The sequence below is a fragment of the Mastacembelus armatus genome, chromosome 21, assembly GCF_900324485.2.
Source record: "Mastacembelus armatus chromosome 21, fMasArm1.2, whole genome shotgun sequence".
Taxonomy (NCBI): Eukaryota; Metazoa; Chordata; class Actinopteri; order Synbranchiformes; family Mastacembelidae; genus Mastacembelus; species Mastacembelus armatus.
The window spans coordinates 15424434-15442563 of NC_046653.1; the positions used below are offsets into that span (position 1 = coordinate 15424434).

Consider the following 18130-nt stretch of genomic DNA (forward strand, 5'->3'; position numbering starts at 1 on the left):
GGCGTGGCCTCAATTCAGCTTTCACATAAAGAGTGAGAGACTAGGAGAGGACTGAGAGAGAGCAGTCTTTGTGGGGTTGAAGGGAAGGGGTGGATAAAAAAAAAAATTGCCTTGGTGCATCAGTTTTCTCTGATCGCAACTGCCACTATAAATGTATCGGAGAGATGAGCTATCTGTGGCAGGCTGTGCCACAAGCAGGCCTTTTCTTCCCTCTGTCCCTCTGATGAGCTAGCAGGACCTGGAGTGATAAAGCTGATAGAAGGGCTGCTATCAGGTGGCAGTCTGGGTAATTACAACTCTCTATTTGGGGCTTTGCAGTGATGCTGTGGTGATAAGGAGAATATAATGAGAAAGAAAGGCCAGCGATAATGTATCCGCTAAATGACTCAAAATAGTCTATCATGGGAAAAGTCATCTCAGAGCCTGGAGGCAAACAAGTATTTGTGGATTTGAACCACACGACTTTGCGACACAGAATATGTGGAAGGTTTAAGCTAAACATACGCCCTGTGGGGGGCACTGGCAATCACAGTTCAAAAATCTGACTTTTCACAAAGGGTAGGATAGGCCGTTTTTTAATGATACAGGAAGTCGTTTGATTGCCGCTGTTATTTTGTTTGCCCCTCAGGGTGTGTAGATATTCTGCAGTGTGTGATTACATATAATACTTTGACAAGCGGCGGTTTAAAGATGAAGGTCTTATCAACCTTGCGGACTCAACATCCTTCTGTGTAGCCATTCTCCCTTCATAATGTGCTTTCAAAGTTTGTTGTATCTGTCAGTTCAGGTCCTCGAACATTGAACTGACAATCAATCCTCTTTCCTCCCCCTTTACTGTCATTCAAACGCACACACACACACACACACACACATGCACACACGCACACACACAGCACGCGCACACACTCCATCCTCAGGGCCATTTGCCTGTTCCAGTCCCAAGTCTTTAATACACACTCCAGTGTGCTCTATCTCGTATGGCTGCTTTATTGTGAATTACAGATTCCCTCACTAGGGATCATGACCACTATCAATAGTATTTTCACTAATGTGATTAAGTTAATACTGTGCTCTATGAGAGGATTATTTCTCAATTCCTCTTGATATGCGTAATATTTAGGTTGTGGTTGAGTAAATATTTTGGTTCTTCACCAAAATAATTCCCACTGAGACAAAGATGTGAAAGTCTGCCCTAAGGTGCAATAAAGACTGTATAATTAGAATGATTAAAGAACTGCACAACTAATTTGGCACTTATTGAATATATTTTCAGAACACAACGTTCAAAATAGGTCACATATTTAAACCACGTAAAATATTAACTTTATTCACATTAATTATGTATTAATTCAGACATCCTGTGTGACTCATTTGAAGTGATGCTGAAGTCGGCATTGTCTCCTTACCAATCCGATCATTGTATTGCCTTGCATTTAAGCATATTTTCTACGTATTGTAAAAGCTGTAAAGAAACCTCATTAGGCAAAATGACTTCTAATCTAAATGCAATCATCTTTAAATAGTAATCAATTGGTTGCCTTACAACACTAAACTGTTTGTCATTAGCACTTTATCAACGGCTCACTTAAGATAACATTTTGCAGCTAATGCTGTGATAGTGACAAATTGACTTTCAATACTGTCTACATCATGCAGGAACCACTTCTGTCCTTCAGTGTCTTTTACATATTGCTTTGCTGGACAATGTGTTTACAATTTATTTATTTTTTTTTCCAGATTTTGTTTACTCATTCAAAAAATGTCTTTGATATGAATACCTTTGTCTTAATCATCCACCACTGGAATTTATATGAGCCAATGATTATTAAAAATAGGCAACATGATGAAAAGAGTTAACTGAAAATATACACTAATTATGTTTGAATCAATAATGTATTTCTTCCTCTTTAAATCTTCAGTGCTATAATATCAGTCATGCTTTTAAATACGGTTTCAGCTAAATTAATGACATATTTCGGTCCACATCCGCGCTGATTATCTGCAGAATAAATCCTTAATCAGAAAATCAGCTGTAAAAAGTGGAGCAATTGGCATCCGCATGTAGGGATTAATGAAAATTGTCAGAACACAGATGAAAACGAGATGACAACCTTTTACTGTAAGGTGCATTTGCTGCTGCCTCTGCCTCGGCCCGGCCTTCATGCGAGCAGCTAAGCTGAAAAGGGGGGGGGGGGGGGATCCAGGCAGAGCTGTGATCAGACAAGCAGAAAGGAACCGCATCAGGTACACAATCAGGACCCCTCCCTCTCCTTTTCTTCAAACCTCCCAGATAATGAGCAAACTTTCATGTGGCAGTAAATACTCTTCATTCTGTGTGGTTTGAAGTGGCAAACAGAAGATATTGTTGTTTACTTTGCACACTTTTTTCCCCCGCTCAAAGAAAAGCCATCTGATAGCAAGAGGTCAATGTGTGTTCTCTTGAAATCAATTTATTTTGAGACTTGGTTCCCCTCCTTCCACCTCCAATGGGAGAAGAACAGTGAACTCTGAAAAGAAAGAGAAGGTAAAGTACACATACTCCAAAATTCTTTATAGATGAAGGCTTTTTATGCAAACTGGGATTATCCAGGGATCCTCATCAACTCTCTCTATAATTTGTTGTGCATTCTCCCAGAGTTAGTGGAGTGTTGAGCAGAATAAACAGTTTGGTGCTATCATGAAGATTCTTGCACCTCCAGGGGCTCCTATTTCAGAGTGATGGCTTTAGCACTTTAAGAGTGAACTGTGTGCGATCTCTCCGGGTAGGAAAATGTCCCCATGGGCTTGTTGTTGCTGCTGTCTGCCTTCTATTTGCATGATATTTTTCTATTCAGTCTTATCATCAGTGTGCTGTGAGGTGGGAGTGCTGGCTCCGTCTCAGAGGCTGGACCCAGGCTTTATCGGCAGGTAATTCTCCCACTCTCACTAACTCATCTTGAATTATTTAAGTGTTATTTCCAGGACCCAGGCAGGGGGGAAACACAGACTGTGGTGCTGATGGTGTTATTTATTTATTTAATATTTTATCAGATCTTAATTAAATTACAAATTTGAATAAATTAATGTTTGGAAAATAATAATTTGTTTTGTGAAATAGATACAACGAATTATGACATTCTTACGAGCAGAAAACATGCTGGATGACTCCACCTGCTCCTGTTAATGCAGGCTCAGCTTAGGCCCAGGCATAAGCTGAAATCCTCCAACATGTTATCAAAACAGTGGCCATTCCTCAGGGGCAGGGCAGAGAGGGGAGGCGTTTCTCTATAAATTGTAAAACACACCTAAAGAAAATAATAAAATAAAATCACAGGGAATAATGAAAAATGTGTTTCTATCTAAAGAGGCCAATGAAAAACACATTTGTGCGCACACTAAACTGCTTTTTTTTAAACTCTCAACTCCTGATAAGAACTTTCCACCCTAACTTATTCATATGATTCAGAACTATTTTTCCCCCGTTTTGTGTCATGAGAGGCACATGCTCCTGCGGAGCGAGTGGAGCGCTTCATTGCAGGGATGTTATCGAGGTGAATGACAAGCCGACAAAAGGGGCGCACGGTGTTGAGAGATGCTGCGACTCAGTTTGGGAAGCAGGTTTGTCTCATCTGGTCCCTTTTGGCACGGATCATCCGCACCTTGTCAGGGTTTTCTGCTTGAGACAAAAGAGCGATCCCTCAGTGAACCTTTTTTATTTTTCCTCCTCAGCTCTAATAAAACACCTCTAATCCCTGTTAACAGAAATTTTAAAACAAATGTCAGGCTCACCGAGCAGCAAACGAGAGGTCTCGTAAAAATGCGCCTCAGTTTGGGATAGGTCTGCGTCATCACTCAACTTTATCCCGACACAGTTTATATTAAAAGTTATTATGTGCAAAAGTTTAATTTAACAATACAATATTAATAACAAAAATTATAATTACAAAAACCGTATTAAATGTTGTGTAAACTGCCCTTAGATTAGTCTAAGCCTTTAAAATACTATAACAGCACATGAACTGGATTTGACATCCATTTATATCCTAATTTAAACTTTCGACCTACAGCTTAATTCGTCATTTATATTGTTCGATACAGCCCTTCTCTATTTCCTTTTTTGTACATATATAATTACGTGCCACGGAGAAGGTGCGAGAACAAACCACTTAAACCTACAATTTACTCAACAAGTCCTGCAGATAACTGTAATTGCTTAGTTGAATATTCGACAGCCTCATTTCACTTGTCGATTCGCTGCCCTTGGGAAAGTCCTTTGAAGTGAAAGTGAAAAGAGGGATTTCAGTAAAGTAATTAATTTCACCAAGCGCGATTAGAAACACTTCAGACCTCCTCGACGTTTGCGCATTTACAACAAAATGCCACAATATCGGAAAAATTAAAGCCAGACGTCCTTTTTCCCTTCCTTGTGTTACACGCTGCTTCTCAATGGCAGTGCCACCCGTGGGGAAGGGAAGGGGCCGGTGCAGAGACGCGACAGACGTGAAAGGTGAGAAAGAGGAGTTGATACCTGCTTCTTCGAGGTGGTTAAAGAAAGGAGAGAAAAGTGATCGATGTTTTAAATATGTGAATGTGTGTGTGTGTGTGTGTGTGTGTGTGTGTTTGCTCTGATTGTTTTTTCAGACTCATCGTGAACAATATGCACCTGCCTGCCGCAGCCTCTCCCAGAATCTGCCACTGTATCAGTCTGACGCATGGTGCCATCCTCAGGTATTTCAGGTGCATCCGTCGCCTCAGTGACGAAGTTAATGACTTTAATTAAACAAAATCCCGACATGTTGATCATTAAAATAAACTGAATTCAGAAGATGCAACTAATGAGCTCAATCATCATCACCCACAATTAAAAAAAACCTGATACTTAACACCAGATGCGTTTCCCCTTCAAACTCAGGGTGGGATTTAAAAAAAAAAAAAAAACATCGCTCAGCGGTCGGGCTGCGTGTTCAGCACTTATGCGCATGCGTGCCAGTGGCACTTTCACTACCTGCCACACAAGCCTGTATTTCACATGGGGCAAGCGGGAGTTATCATCCACTTGCGTGAATGCTGCTTCTGAGTGGTGGTTGACGGTCTCAGGCGACAAGAGGGAAACAAGACAGCGCTTTCCCCCCTCTCTCCTCCTTGCTTTAGGCGTATCACCGACGGACGGCACCATGGAGCAGAAAACATAAGTTGAACACGCTTTAGGACGCTGCCACTTGTACTTTTCAGAAGATAATCAGCGGTGGGATGAAGAATTGAAGTCTTCAGTAAGTAGAAAAGCCATGAGCGGCGCTTGTTGTGAACATAGAGTGACTATAGCCATTTAAACGCTCTGAAGGAGTCTGCGTTTCATGATTTTGTGCTGTTTTTACGAGTTATTTATACTTTTACTGATTTGTAAAATATCTTTTCCAGAGCGCTTGTGCCAACATGTCTAAACCAGTGGATCACGTTAAACGCCCGATGAATGCTTTCATGGTTTGGTCCAGAGCCCAGCGCAGAAAAATGGCTCAGGAGAACCCAAAAATGCACAACTCCGAGATCAGTAAGAGATTGGGAGCGGAGTGGAAACTTCTCACCGAGTCCGAGAAAAGGCCATTCATCGACGAAGCCAAACGACTGCGAGCGATGCACATGAAGGAACACCCAGACTATAAATACAGACCGAGACGGAAGCCCAAGACTCTGATGAAAAAAGATAAGTTTTCTTTCCCTGTGCCCTACAATCTCGGGGAGCACGACGCACTTAAAGTTAGCGGACTTTCCACTGGAGCACTTTCCGAGTCCGTCATTGGGAACCCTGATAAAGCTGCAGCGGCTGCTGCGGCCGCAGCGGCGAGGGTTTTCTTCAACCCATCCATGTCCGCGAACCCATATTCCTTTTTCGACTTAGGATCCAAGATGACTGAGCTTTCTCCACCTTCGTTTCCGTACGCGTCTCCGTTGGGGTACCCACCGGGAGGCGCCACGGCTTTCACCGGGACTGGCAGTGTAGGTGGCGGGACGCACACCCACACTCACTCGCATCCTTCCCCGGGAAACCCAGGCTACATGATCCCTTGTAACTGTACGGCCTGGCCCTCAGCAGGACTGCAGCCGCCCTTAGCATACATCCTGCTCCCCGGGATGGGAAAACCTCAACTTGAACCGTACCCTGCATATGCTGCGGCGTTATGATAGGCCCACTTTGGACTTCTAAGCAATTGAAATGTGAAAACAAAACAAAAACAAACAAAAAAAAAATGCTATTCATGCAAGAGTTTTATTATGCATGCAGAAACCTGTACATGTGATGAAGTGCTCGTCGTCTCAGATATCACATGTGTATGTATATTGATTACTGCCTTTATCTAAGGTAATGCTTATTTAGAGAACTCTCTAATCTATTATTACCCAGCCATCACTGAGGACTAAAGGGTGGCAGACGTGCACACTTTGAGAGGAAAGGGTATCAGATCAGTTTGTCAAATCTCATTTTTCTTCGATTTCTATCTTTTCCAAGCACCTGCTCGACTAACCTGTTGGGATCAAGTGCAGCATAATACAATGACCATAAATCACAGGATCACAGGCTTATAATTCATGGATCAAGGAGGATTGCCACAACATTTCAACCGTCCTGAGTGACTGTAAATGTGTACAGATAAAAAAAAAAGACTAGTTTATTTGCCGTTATAGGCTTAGTGTTTGAGATAGGGCCAGCAACCCACGTATTTCACTAGAAACCCGGTGTATATTTTGAGTTTTTAAACCGTTTTATAGATGTCTGTAATATTTATTGTTTAGTGGACTCTATGGTGACCCAGACAATTTTAAAAAAGAAAAAAAAAAAGGACAAGACCAGTTCTGTAATATTTGCACATGAAAAGTAGATGATTTAATTTATTTTGAAGGTGGTTTTCAATTTCTGTGCATTGAAACTTTCAGGGTTTGACCCACCAGACCGTTTCCCCCACTAAATGGTAAAAGTTCAAATTTCAAATGCAGAAGTTTCTTCAAGGAGTTTATCATTTTCTTGATCCCTCACCCTCCCTCTCCCTCTATCATGTGCAGCAGAAAAAAAAGCATTTTTAACTCACTCTTATGGAATTTGTATGTTTTTTTTTTTTGTGTTTTCTTTAACCTCCGTTATGTACTTCAACCTATTGCTACTGTTCACTTGTTGAGCAAAGGACTACAATAAAGCGTATTCGGATTAAAACGGAAGGGGATCGCGGCTGTAGTTCTTGATGAGATGAACAAGATTGTTATCTTTTCTTTTCCTGCTCCTGCTGCCCAGTCCAGGTGAAGTGTAAGGTATCCTTCCAAAGGCCGCTTTTGTCCGTGCTTTGAATGGCACTACTGGGGGGAATCTAAATCAGCCCATTGTAATCAAGAGCCAAAACCTTATTTATCACAATTTTAATCGTGAATAGGAAGGAAGATAAAACTGTGTGGTACTCTGATCTTACTTTTCCCAGGGAAGAGAGAAAAAAAAAACACAAAAAAACAGGAGAGCTGCTTTTAGGCTGCAGAACAAGCTCGTCTTTGAGGCTTTAAAACCACCCGAGCTGAGTGTGTGTGCTCCTAGAAACAAAACTAGATACATGTAATTAAAGGTAAAACGGGAAAACCTCTTTAAAAAAAAACAAACACTCTGATCACCTGTCCTTAGGAGTGTATGTTCTCACGTGCGCAGGTGTGTGGGTGCTGCGCGTGTAGCAGGTGTGTATTAGTCCATATTAGATCTGTAACGTCTAATGTAGGTTATTTAAAGCAAACTGCCCCTCCTAGATTACAGCGAGAGATTAATTCATAAGGATCAGAGCGATTATGCAAAACTAATTTGGACAGTCCAGGGATAATTATCTCCGTCACGGTTAATTAAACCCTTTCAACACTATGTTCTCCATTGTAACACCCCCCGATCACTTCTCTCCACGGAACTTCCTTCTTGGCCCCGAAGATGTGACCTTGTGTTTCATTTATATCCTGGATTAAAAAAAGAGAGAGAGAAAGAGAGAGAGAGATCTGTCAGAACTGGAGGCATTTGGCCTAAAATTCATGTTCAAATTATTCAGAACAAAAAAACTTTTGACGATATAATTTGCTGATTGTGACTGAGGACAGGCTTTAACATTTTTAATTCATCCTTTTTTTTTTCATTATTGCAGTTATGGCTGTGGTTTTGCGTCGTTCCACCAAATGAAATACACTTGAATAATCTGTAATTTAAAGAAAAATGGAAACGATATAGACGCTGAAAAAAAAAAACCCAAACTGATTTGTAGGTGTCATAAAAGGGCAAAGCCAGTGGCTGGCTCATCAAAACAAGAAGAAGGTCGTCAAGCCTGTAAAAGAACTTGCATTGCGAGTTCAGTGGCGATTCCTTTCTCTTTCTTTGGGCTTTTTATTATATTTTTTCTTGAGGAAAAAGGAAAGAAAGCTGAAAGAAGTTTTTTTTTTTTTTTCCAACTCTGGGAGCGTTTAGACGGTCGAGGAGGTTTTGTCTGGGAACAAAACGTGGGCTGGGAGGTTTTGTGAGAGTGTTGTTTGTTGAAGTGGAGCTCAGCAAAAGCGGTTGCTTTCTCTCATTGTGATGAAAGCAATCAGTGGTATTTGGAAAACTGTTAGCATTGTGCACTTCTTCTGTGTCCATTGTGGAGGATTTCTTTTCACAAGGTTTTTTTCAGCCGATCCAGCTGGCCGGAGTGAATAGCACTGCAATGTGTACACGCTTTGTCCCTCCAAGCCCTTCAAGTAGCCCACACTGAATAGAGTGAGTTGACACTGCATGACAGTGAAACAACATAATAAAAAATACATGAGCGCATGAATAGAAGCAGGCGCATAAATAAATAAAATGGGTGGCCAAAACTGGATAAACTGAATGACAAAACGTTGAAAAGGGAACAAAAAGATATTTAACACGCTAGATTAGCATTAGAATGCAATCTACAAGCCAGAACAATTGATGAATAGGTTTACCGGCCAAGAAAGAAATGGACTAAATGCCTTTTGAATAGATAGCCTATGTTTTTTTTCTGTCTAAGATGGGGAGCTCAATGGGAAAGGTGGAGATGCAAGTATGGAAATAAGTGAGAAAAGTTTTTTTTTTTCTTCCTATAAGATGGTTTTCATTCTTTATTCCAGGATCCTCAGCACATCAGGGGCAATAACATATAGATAGGATTAAAGTTAAAATCACATTTTTTTTGGGTAATTGTTGGAATATGGTTTATTAGGCCAAACCAGATAAATCCACTCAACAAAAGTCATGGTTTTGGCAAAATTTTGTTACCTCATCTCATACAGCCCTAAATAAGTTTTAATTAAGGAATAACTTTAAAAAATCAATCTAATATAAATATTCCCAGTCCACACACACATATTTTAAAGTATTATGTTGTTAGTCCTGGGTGAGTATAAATAGCAATAGATAGATGGTGATAAGCATCAGGCCCTGATTTAAAAAAAAAAAAAACAACTCTGAAGGTCCTGAGCAATATGAGCAATAGATTAAAAAAAATACTAAACTCAAATGGTTTGATGAAGACTTTATTATTTTAAAACATTCAAGCTAATTAAAGAGCTGTAGCAGCTCTAAGTTGTTGTTACAATGTCTTTTCCTTGGCTTTTGATAAAGTCTGCTCTTGATGGAAAACAAGCCTGTTTATTCATTTTTGCATCAATTCTGTTTTGATTAAGTTAAGAAAAAACAATTAAGTTCTGAAATGATAATAATATTAAGTAGTTTTAATTTAAGCTGTATTTACAGCGGTGAAATAATACAATATGCAGAGAAGGCCTAGAAACCCCATAACAGAATATTTAAAAATTGAAAAAAGTATTCACAATTAACTCACCCGAACCATGGATGTGTTAAGAAGACTGTAAATAGAAAATCAGTGAAAACTAAGAATTTATCTAATATTTATTAAAAAATACAGTATATTAACAGCAGATACAAAGGTTTCTCCATAAGATTTAAAGCCATGTTTTTGTAACCCCCCCACCACCACCACTTCCTCAATCTGATGCCCTGATATCATTATGTCTTAGTGTTAAACCCTTTATATGCCTGTAAGACATTTGTAGAAGTGAGATTAGGCAAATTAACATACATATGTATCAGCGGTTCAACCACATTGACCTTAAAGGGATGTACAATGGTTTCCTCATCCCTAATTCGCCCAGGGCTGCCCCACAAGCATGTGGATTATCACCTGGCTTCAATGGCTTCAGATGGATCGTTTTAGTATATTTTCTGACATGAATAATACATCAGTATCATCTCTTTGAGGATATTTCCCTCTATTTGTTTGCAAAGGTCTACTTCTTACTTACCTGGTTGTCATAACATGTCTCTGCTATGTACAATGCTGGGAAATATACAGTGAGTGCTGGCTTCTCTGTGAGGAACCTCAAAGAGTCTGATCACTGACTTCTCCATCTCATTTTAGGCAAATCAAAGTGTGAAAAGTCTCTCCTGAAGCAATCTCTCCATCATCAGGTTAGGTCAAGAATGTTTATGATGGTTGTGTGCCATATTACCTGTAATCTCCAGAGTATGAAGTGCTGCATTTCTTACATCTCTATGCTCCCAGGAGGGAAAAAAATGCCAAAATTATCTTGCATTGCACCTTTTCCACAAGCCCTCAACGTGGCAAATCAAAGCCTCAAAACCATACATGTCACTGTGCCCAAGGTCACCAGCAGAAATGAGAAATCTCTGTGTACTGTACAGTCCATCCTTATAAACATGCCACACGGCCTCTGAAGTCTGACTCTGCTTTTAAGAAGTCCAAGTTTGTTTAATAGTACATAATGCAATAAGTCGATGGACCCCTGCTGGAGTTCAGAGAGGGAACGCTTGAATTAGTTTGGGGGCAGGTGATGGGCTGGGGAGTTGTAATCAGTTTTACAGGTGAGATGACTGAACTGCACTCATAGTGTCGACTAGATTGTCTGGAATTAACACATCCCCGGCTGTAGCAGCAATATTAACACAGTTTATATACATATATACATATAAGGATATTTTTACACCCTTTTACAAATGTAATACATTCCTGTGTGCAAACATACTGGCCTCATTGTTAATGTTACTTTATAATATGTTGTCATTTTGTATGAATTGTAGATTAATTACACTGAAAAAAATGAATTAGCTGTAGTATTATGTAGTAGCTGAGGTAATCTAATGTCTCAAATGATTTAAATCCAAAATTAACCCCATAATTAATTTACTTCTTACTTCTAATTTACTTGTTCCAACAATTCTCTTTTTTCAGTGTAATTATTTTACTGTTTGGGGTGTTGGACAACATCTCAAAACTTACAACCGATATGTAATATTGCATTATCATCTTAACACTTTCATGAATTTTGAAAATTTTATAGAATTGACCTGACCCGACAAATGTCCAACAGATGTTCAACTACTGACTTTTATTCAGGTCTCAGAGATCTCAGCTGTGGTAAATCATGGTTGAACACAATATATTTTTACATGCTCCATACCTGTACTTTTTATACACCACTACCCCTCCATTATAACAATGAGGTTTATACACCAATACCATTGTCAGTATTTGGATTTTTGTGATTGGAGGTTTATAAAAAGTCTAACAGGATTCGGTGTCACTCTGGAGTGTACATGACCCTAAACATACACCTGTTTATATAAATGTATATACATACATACATACATACATACATATATATATATATATATACATACATATATATATATATATATATATATATATATATATGTATGTATAGCTCAAATAACATTTCCTTTTTGATGCAATACTAATGTTCATGGTTGTTTCCATGTTATGTCACCCTCCTTAAAGATCACTTCGATGTTAAAAAATAAAAAAATAAAACAATTGAAGGAAAACAAAATGGATATTTAAAGTTTGTAACATCATTTTTTTTAAACAAATAGCACTGAGATTTGTAGAACGACAAACAATGAGGAAGTGAAGGCAATGTCAACAAAACAAGTTGAGTTTTCTCTTCAGATCACTGAAGTCTAAGTGAAATAAATGATCAATAGAGATCCACAATGCCAACCATTTGAAGGACTTGAAGTAAATTTTAACCTTCATCTTCAGACTGTTTGTAGTCTTTCTATTGAGATCTGTTATAGAAACCAGCCTTAGATGTCTCTTGCATCAGTCAGTTTAAAACAGAATGAAATGTGCAAAAGGAGAAAAAGAATCTGACAGTCTGACTCTAAAGCTCCCACTGCTGTCTAAAGGAGATCATTGCACTAATAACTTTGTATTCATGTTCAGTATTTTAAGGGGTTTTACTTCACAAGCAGTATTACAAAGGCTGGGTTTAGAAAAATACAATTTGAGAATATTACATATAAACACACATTTATAAACTTTGTGAAAAATAAGAAGTAGGCAACACATGTCGGATATGACACAATTGACATGATTAGATTAAAAAAAGATCTTGTAGCTGCTCGGTAGGCAGTGAAATCATTTAGTTAATAACCTAAAACATGAGGTGTACGATTATACAGTGAATTTATCAATAAATTAGAATAATGTCAGTGAGCAGCCTTTAAAAAATGTTCTTTAAACTAACGTGACATTTTTTGTTCCATTTCCAAATGACCGTTGGCAGAGATTGCTGGCTCTCATATTAATTCTCAGGTTTTCAAGGAAAAAAAATATATCTATCATGAGTAGAAATAATGAAGTTGAAGAGCTGATGCCCCGAGGAACAGTCACAAAGAATTATATCTTTCTATAACACAGGACACAGGCAAAAGATAAGTACCTGTCAGTTGGCATACTCTCTGCTACATGTGCCTATCAATAAAAGAGATTATTTTCTCCAGTTATTACAACAAAGATCTGGGGGGCTCGAAGATTGCACCTTTAATGAGTAGGAATGATTTCCTCCTGCACACTCACAACCCCACTTGAAGTGAGTGAGCTGTAATGCCATCAATTTTCCCTCTCTCTCGATTTTACAAGAACTTATTAAAATGAAATATTGCCAACATTAATTCACAGGGATTATTTATTACATTTTAACAGGATTATGGTGTGCAAGGCTTGATTTGGGATTCACACCCTGTATTGTGATATCGTGGTTTAGCAGTCAAATTCTGCAGACTTGTCGTAATTAACAGTGGCAAAATAGATCATTGCCAACTGATATGTCGGCCCATAACTAATCTTTGTCTACTGGAATGCTGAAGAATGTGTTCAGTGGATGGAGACTTGGATTTTGTCTGTGTGAGTGGAGGATGGCTTGTCATTCTGATTGCAGCCCTTCCCTGTTAAAGAGACTCCAGTCCAAACTGCAAAAGGCAGTTTCTTTAGAGCTGTTTATGCTATTACGCTTTAAAATATCACGTATAGTTCTTATTTAATAGACACTAATCTCATGTCTGTGTGCTGTCAATTTTTTTTTTCCACTCACAGTTCTGCAGCCATGCTGTAATGCCCTGGAACAGCCATATAGATGCCTTAGTAATGACGGTATAGAGAATGTGTACCTTGATGACAGTAATGAAATAATCCGTACAGGCACCTTATCATATTCAGCAGAAAATCCAACACGTGTAAAACACGTCTTTAATCTCAAAACATGGCTGGTTCATGAAACATGCCATTAGTTATACTGATGAAGGAGCATGACTTCATACCTTAATTGGGAAGTAATGCAAAGGTCCTCAGAACAAATCTATTATGAATGGTCCTACCAGACATCACATGTAGGGGTCCTTCAGACAGCCTATACTCTTTAGCCACATCATCAGGCTGTGCCTAGTCATATTCTATTGTGCTAATTTCCCATGTTCTTTGTTACCACAAAAAGGGGTTGCACTGAAGGTAATATCTTTTGAAAATAGCATTTATACTTTGTTTGCTTGCACATAAGAAGAAAGGGGATCTATAAAAGAATGTGAAATAGGGAAAGCAATTAAAAGTCTGGCCTTCACTCTCACTGTGCTGCTAACAAAAATGTTACAAGGCTAGGCGCTGCAGACAAAGAGACATTTCTGTATCTCCTTTTCTCTCTTTTGAGCCTCTGAGAGGTCTTCCTCTTTAAATGTTATTTTTTTTTATTGTTTTTATTCCGCATTTAAGATACATGGTTTTATTCACCCTCTTCTTCAATGTGACTAGGGTACCAACAGCAAATTTAAAGTATGGTATACATTAAGAACAGAAACATATTATATTGAACTGTTGACAAATAGATGGAAAAGTGTGGAACTTTCAGCATTAAAAATAAAATGGGTCAAGTTGAACAGTGCCCTTTGACAGCCCTTTTCAAAAGTGAGTGAAACCTGAGAGTTGCACCATGTATTTTTTTTTATCTTCAAATACATGGCACCCATATAAACTCTTACAGGAGACACAAATGAACTTGAATGTGTAAAAGCAAATCTCTACACTTTGATATTAGCGCAGACAGGTGTAAAAATATACATTGCTAACACTGAGCAATAATAAGAGATTTATGTATGTAGGGCGCAAAAGAAACGCTGTGCCGATGCCTGGTGCTGTCAGGTTGATTTTCCTGTTGCGTCATTCACCATGCCAGCACACAGTGAAGCCAGATATGGCAGAATCCTTTATTTCTCATACCACGTGCCTCATGATCTCTTGTCAGGCAAAGAGATGTCTGTGCACCATGAATTGTCGGATGTTTGTATGTGCATGTAAGAAATCAGTAAACAAGTTGAAATATACCCCCTTAATTTGATGCACAATGTATTCTGACAGCTAATTCACTTCATGCAGATTCAAGATCCAGTGTCACATGTCAGGTCCTTTCTGTTCAGATAACTAAGTTAGTTTAGTAGCTGGCGGCTAGTAATGCCATATTGCCACTCAACACAGAAAATCAGGTATTTCTATTTGTCCTGTAATATTATCACCTCATTCTGACCCTATCTAACCTTTTACCTATACAGTCAATACACTCTGAGGTGATAAAAGATCATGAGTGAATGGAGTGTGTGTAATGTTGCAGCCAGCAGCGATTACAGAGGTAACATGAACACTTGGAAGCGATACCGAGACAGGGCTTTTTGTGCCTGCTAAATTGCTGGACAGCTCCAGGGCTGACATTTAAAACATAACATCACCAAACAAAAACACATTAAAAGAGAAAAGCTGAGCAGGGGGCTTTAAGCAAAACCTGAAATTCAAGTTTTGGCGAAGGCAACTGACCCAAATTTCCTGCCCTTTCGTCTCCTTAACATGCTTCTGCAAGCCCGGGCCCTGGGGTGACATATCCCTTACACAGGGATTGCCAGTGCATTTACATAGCATGGTTAATGAGAGATCAACACCAGGAAAGCGCCTTGAATATAAAGCTTTCTTGTAAAAATAATGAGCGAGCGATTGATCCATACTCAAACAAGCCGGTTTGCTGAGTTAATACCAAAGGCAGATTATAGCCAGTGCCAAAAGTGCCCTGGCGTGCGACGCCTTTTGCTTAGAGGGTCCCCAAACTTGTCATCACATTAGCACATGGTCAAGGAGTACATCCTACCACTCTCATAATCTGCTTTCCTGCACAATTAGCCTTCTATAATAAGGCAGTTGCCTGACAGCCGCCAGGGAGAAAAGAGGAAAATCACTGAGTTTTACATAGGTTGGATGGATCGTTTACTGTCACAGAAGCATAGACTCGATGGTGATTCTTTCTTCAAATCATCCCCTACTGCTGGTCCTCATATTAGGTCTGAACGTTATGACAACATGAAGGCTTGCTCTTCTTTATTGTGCCAAGCATCTATTGCACTTTGATGAAGGCAGACAAAGGAGGATAAAGTGTGTGTGTGTGTGTGTGTGTGTGTGTGTGTGTAAGATGGGGGGTGGAGGGGGGGGGTGAGAGAGAGAGAGAGAGAGAGAGAGCAACATGGATAGATGAGTTTTAGCTCAGAAAATCTGAAAGAATCAGATGTTGGAGAGGGTAGAATGGCAGGGGATGGCAAGTTTTCAGAATAAAATAATAGATAATTTCACCCTGACAAAGGCGAGGAAACTATGGGGAAGAGAACAAAATAGCAGGAAGGGATGGAGAAGGAAACGGGGTTGAAAAGAATAAGAAGAATTCAGTGCTGCTTCTTGCAAGGAAAAAGAAAAAAAAACATTGATGACACCCGGTTCCATTCTTCCGCTCTCCCCTTTCTCTGCTCCTCGCCTCGCAGCACGGCGGGCTAAGCTGGGAGCTGTAATGTCATTAAATTGCAAATGCTTTTTTTTCATTTCCGACACACACTGTTTACTTATCTGGCAAAAACATATGTTGGAAGGAATCCGTTAAATTCTGCCCATTGCCTTGGGTGAAAGTGCAATAGAAACGGGCCCACTGAGCTCCTTCTGTCGTCTCCTTTTAGCACTTTGCCTTATCTACAAGGCTGCTTAGCAGCAAACTGGCGAGTTCAATGAAAAATGAAGATACAGTGCAAGATTAGGGAAGAACAGTGAGGGGAGAAATGCTTGGAGAGAGGGTCATCCCATTGCAAATGATTTCACTCCTCTCCATCTGCATAAATGACTATTTTTAAGGCATCTCCAGCGTCTGTATATTTTTCTCACTCTGCCACACATTTAATTTCACGCCCCGTGTTCTGAATATGCTTAAATGCATATCTCTGATGCACCTTTAAGCCAGAGGAAAGAGGATGGGGGGGTGTGGGGAGGGTACGAAAGCAAAATTAAAGATAAAATGGTGTGATTTGCACTACAAGTCTATTACTTTATGGCATTTACATATAGTTTACCTCTGCAATTCCAAGATTTTTTTTTTCTACCACCTTCCTATCAGTATTTGGGCTTGTATAAATATGTATAAATCTTTGTTGAGAAAAAATAGAATTCCTAGCACTGCACTGGAAAGTTTGAAGGGTGCACTTTCTTACTTTAACTTCTTCCCTTGCTCTCATGAGACTGTCAGCATATCTGCTGGGGGTGTTCTCCCCCAGCTTGCCCCAACAAAGGCACAGGCTTCAAGCATTTTGTGCCCCATGATCCCCAGATACTCCTCCCTCAGTGGAACGAGGGGGGAGAGGGATCCTGGGTCAAGGCTTGGCCATGGCTTTAAAGGAATGGCCTGGCAAAGTTTGATGCAAGTAAGGAGCGGCATCCTTGACAAACAAGTGGGTGAACAGCTGTGTGAAAGCACAACAGCATGGACTCCACATATGTCACGAGAATTGTCATAGACAATATTTACAGAGGAGCCCAGGCTCCCACTCGGGTCGCTCCCAGTGACATGATGAATAGTGCCTACATGTGTGTTACTGTTGTGCTATCAGGTGGATGTGTTGTTCTACAGTGGAAAGGAAGTTTTGAGCTGTGAGTGGAGAGCCCGCCCCTAACAGCAGAGAAGAAGAAGGCTGTGGATTGCCCTGGGAATGAAAAGGAGAGAGAGAGGCTATTCAGAGCACGATTCCTTTCCTTCATTGTCTGCCCGCTCAGATTTGAATACGCTCAGTCAAAGCAGACGAGAAAAATGCTTCAGCCTCTCGCATTGTTGGCTTTCTCTCTCTTCTTTTCTATTTGCAATTAAATGCATTTCAAATGGAACAACTGTACAGAAAGCATTTCTGATAAGAAGGAATTCCATTGCCTTTAACCTCTTTTGTAATGGCTTTGCAATTTTTGAGCACTCTTATTATGAGAATTGCACAATCAAAACATATCTTTGAATAGAAAATGCCATACAAGTTAAGTATTGCTTCATTGAAAATTAAATTGCATTTAAAAATCATTTTTAGCCCTCTGTGTTCCTCATTTCTTAAGCCAATCTTAGTGTTTCTGTTTTGTTGCTTTGTGTGTAACATTGTGCCTTGACAGGACCCTTGTGTCCTGAGCAGTATCATACACATTGGTCCTAAGCATGGGATGAGATCAGTCAATTAGAATTAATGTCATCTGGTCATTTACAGCTAAACACCCTCCATATGCATTGTGTTTGCTTTGTGTGCAAAGCATCAACTGCAAAACCAATCTCATCCTCCAGACATGAATTTTTGAAGGATTTGAACGCTGTAAATAACTCCAAACCCTCTCTTACGAGGTTTACCCCTGGAGCACTTTGTAACTTATCAGGGCTGCCTTGTGCCTCCTCTAATGCTTGCATTATGCTCAAATGTAAATCGGTAAGC

The 18130-nt window shown here is 39.6% G+C and overlaps 1 protein-coding gene across 1 annotated transcript; it reads left to right on the forward strand.

The window, feature by feature from the left end:
• Nucleotides 1-1356: 1356 nt before the first annotated feature.
• sox21b (SRY-box transcription factor 21b) lies at nt 1357-7063 on the forward strand. Its single transcript, XM_026294924.1, has 2 exons — nt 1357-5249; nt 5398-7063. The coding sequence occupies exon 2, from the start codon at nt 5413-5415 to the stop codon at nt 6157-6159; it is 747 nt and encodes a 248-aa protein (XP_026150709.1). The 5' UTR covers nt 1357-5249; nt 5398-5412; the 3' UTR covers nt 6160-7063.
• Nucleotides 7064-18130: the final 11067 nt, after the last annotated feature.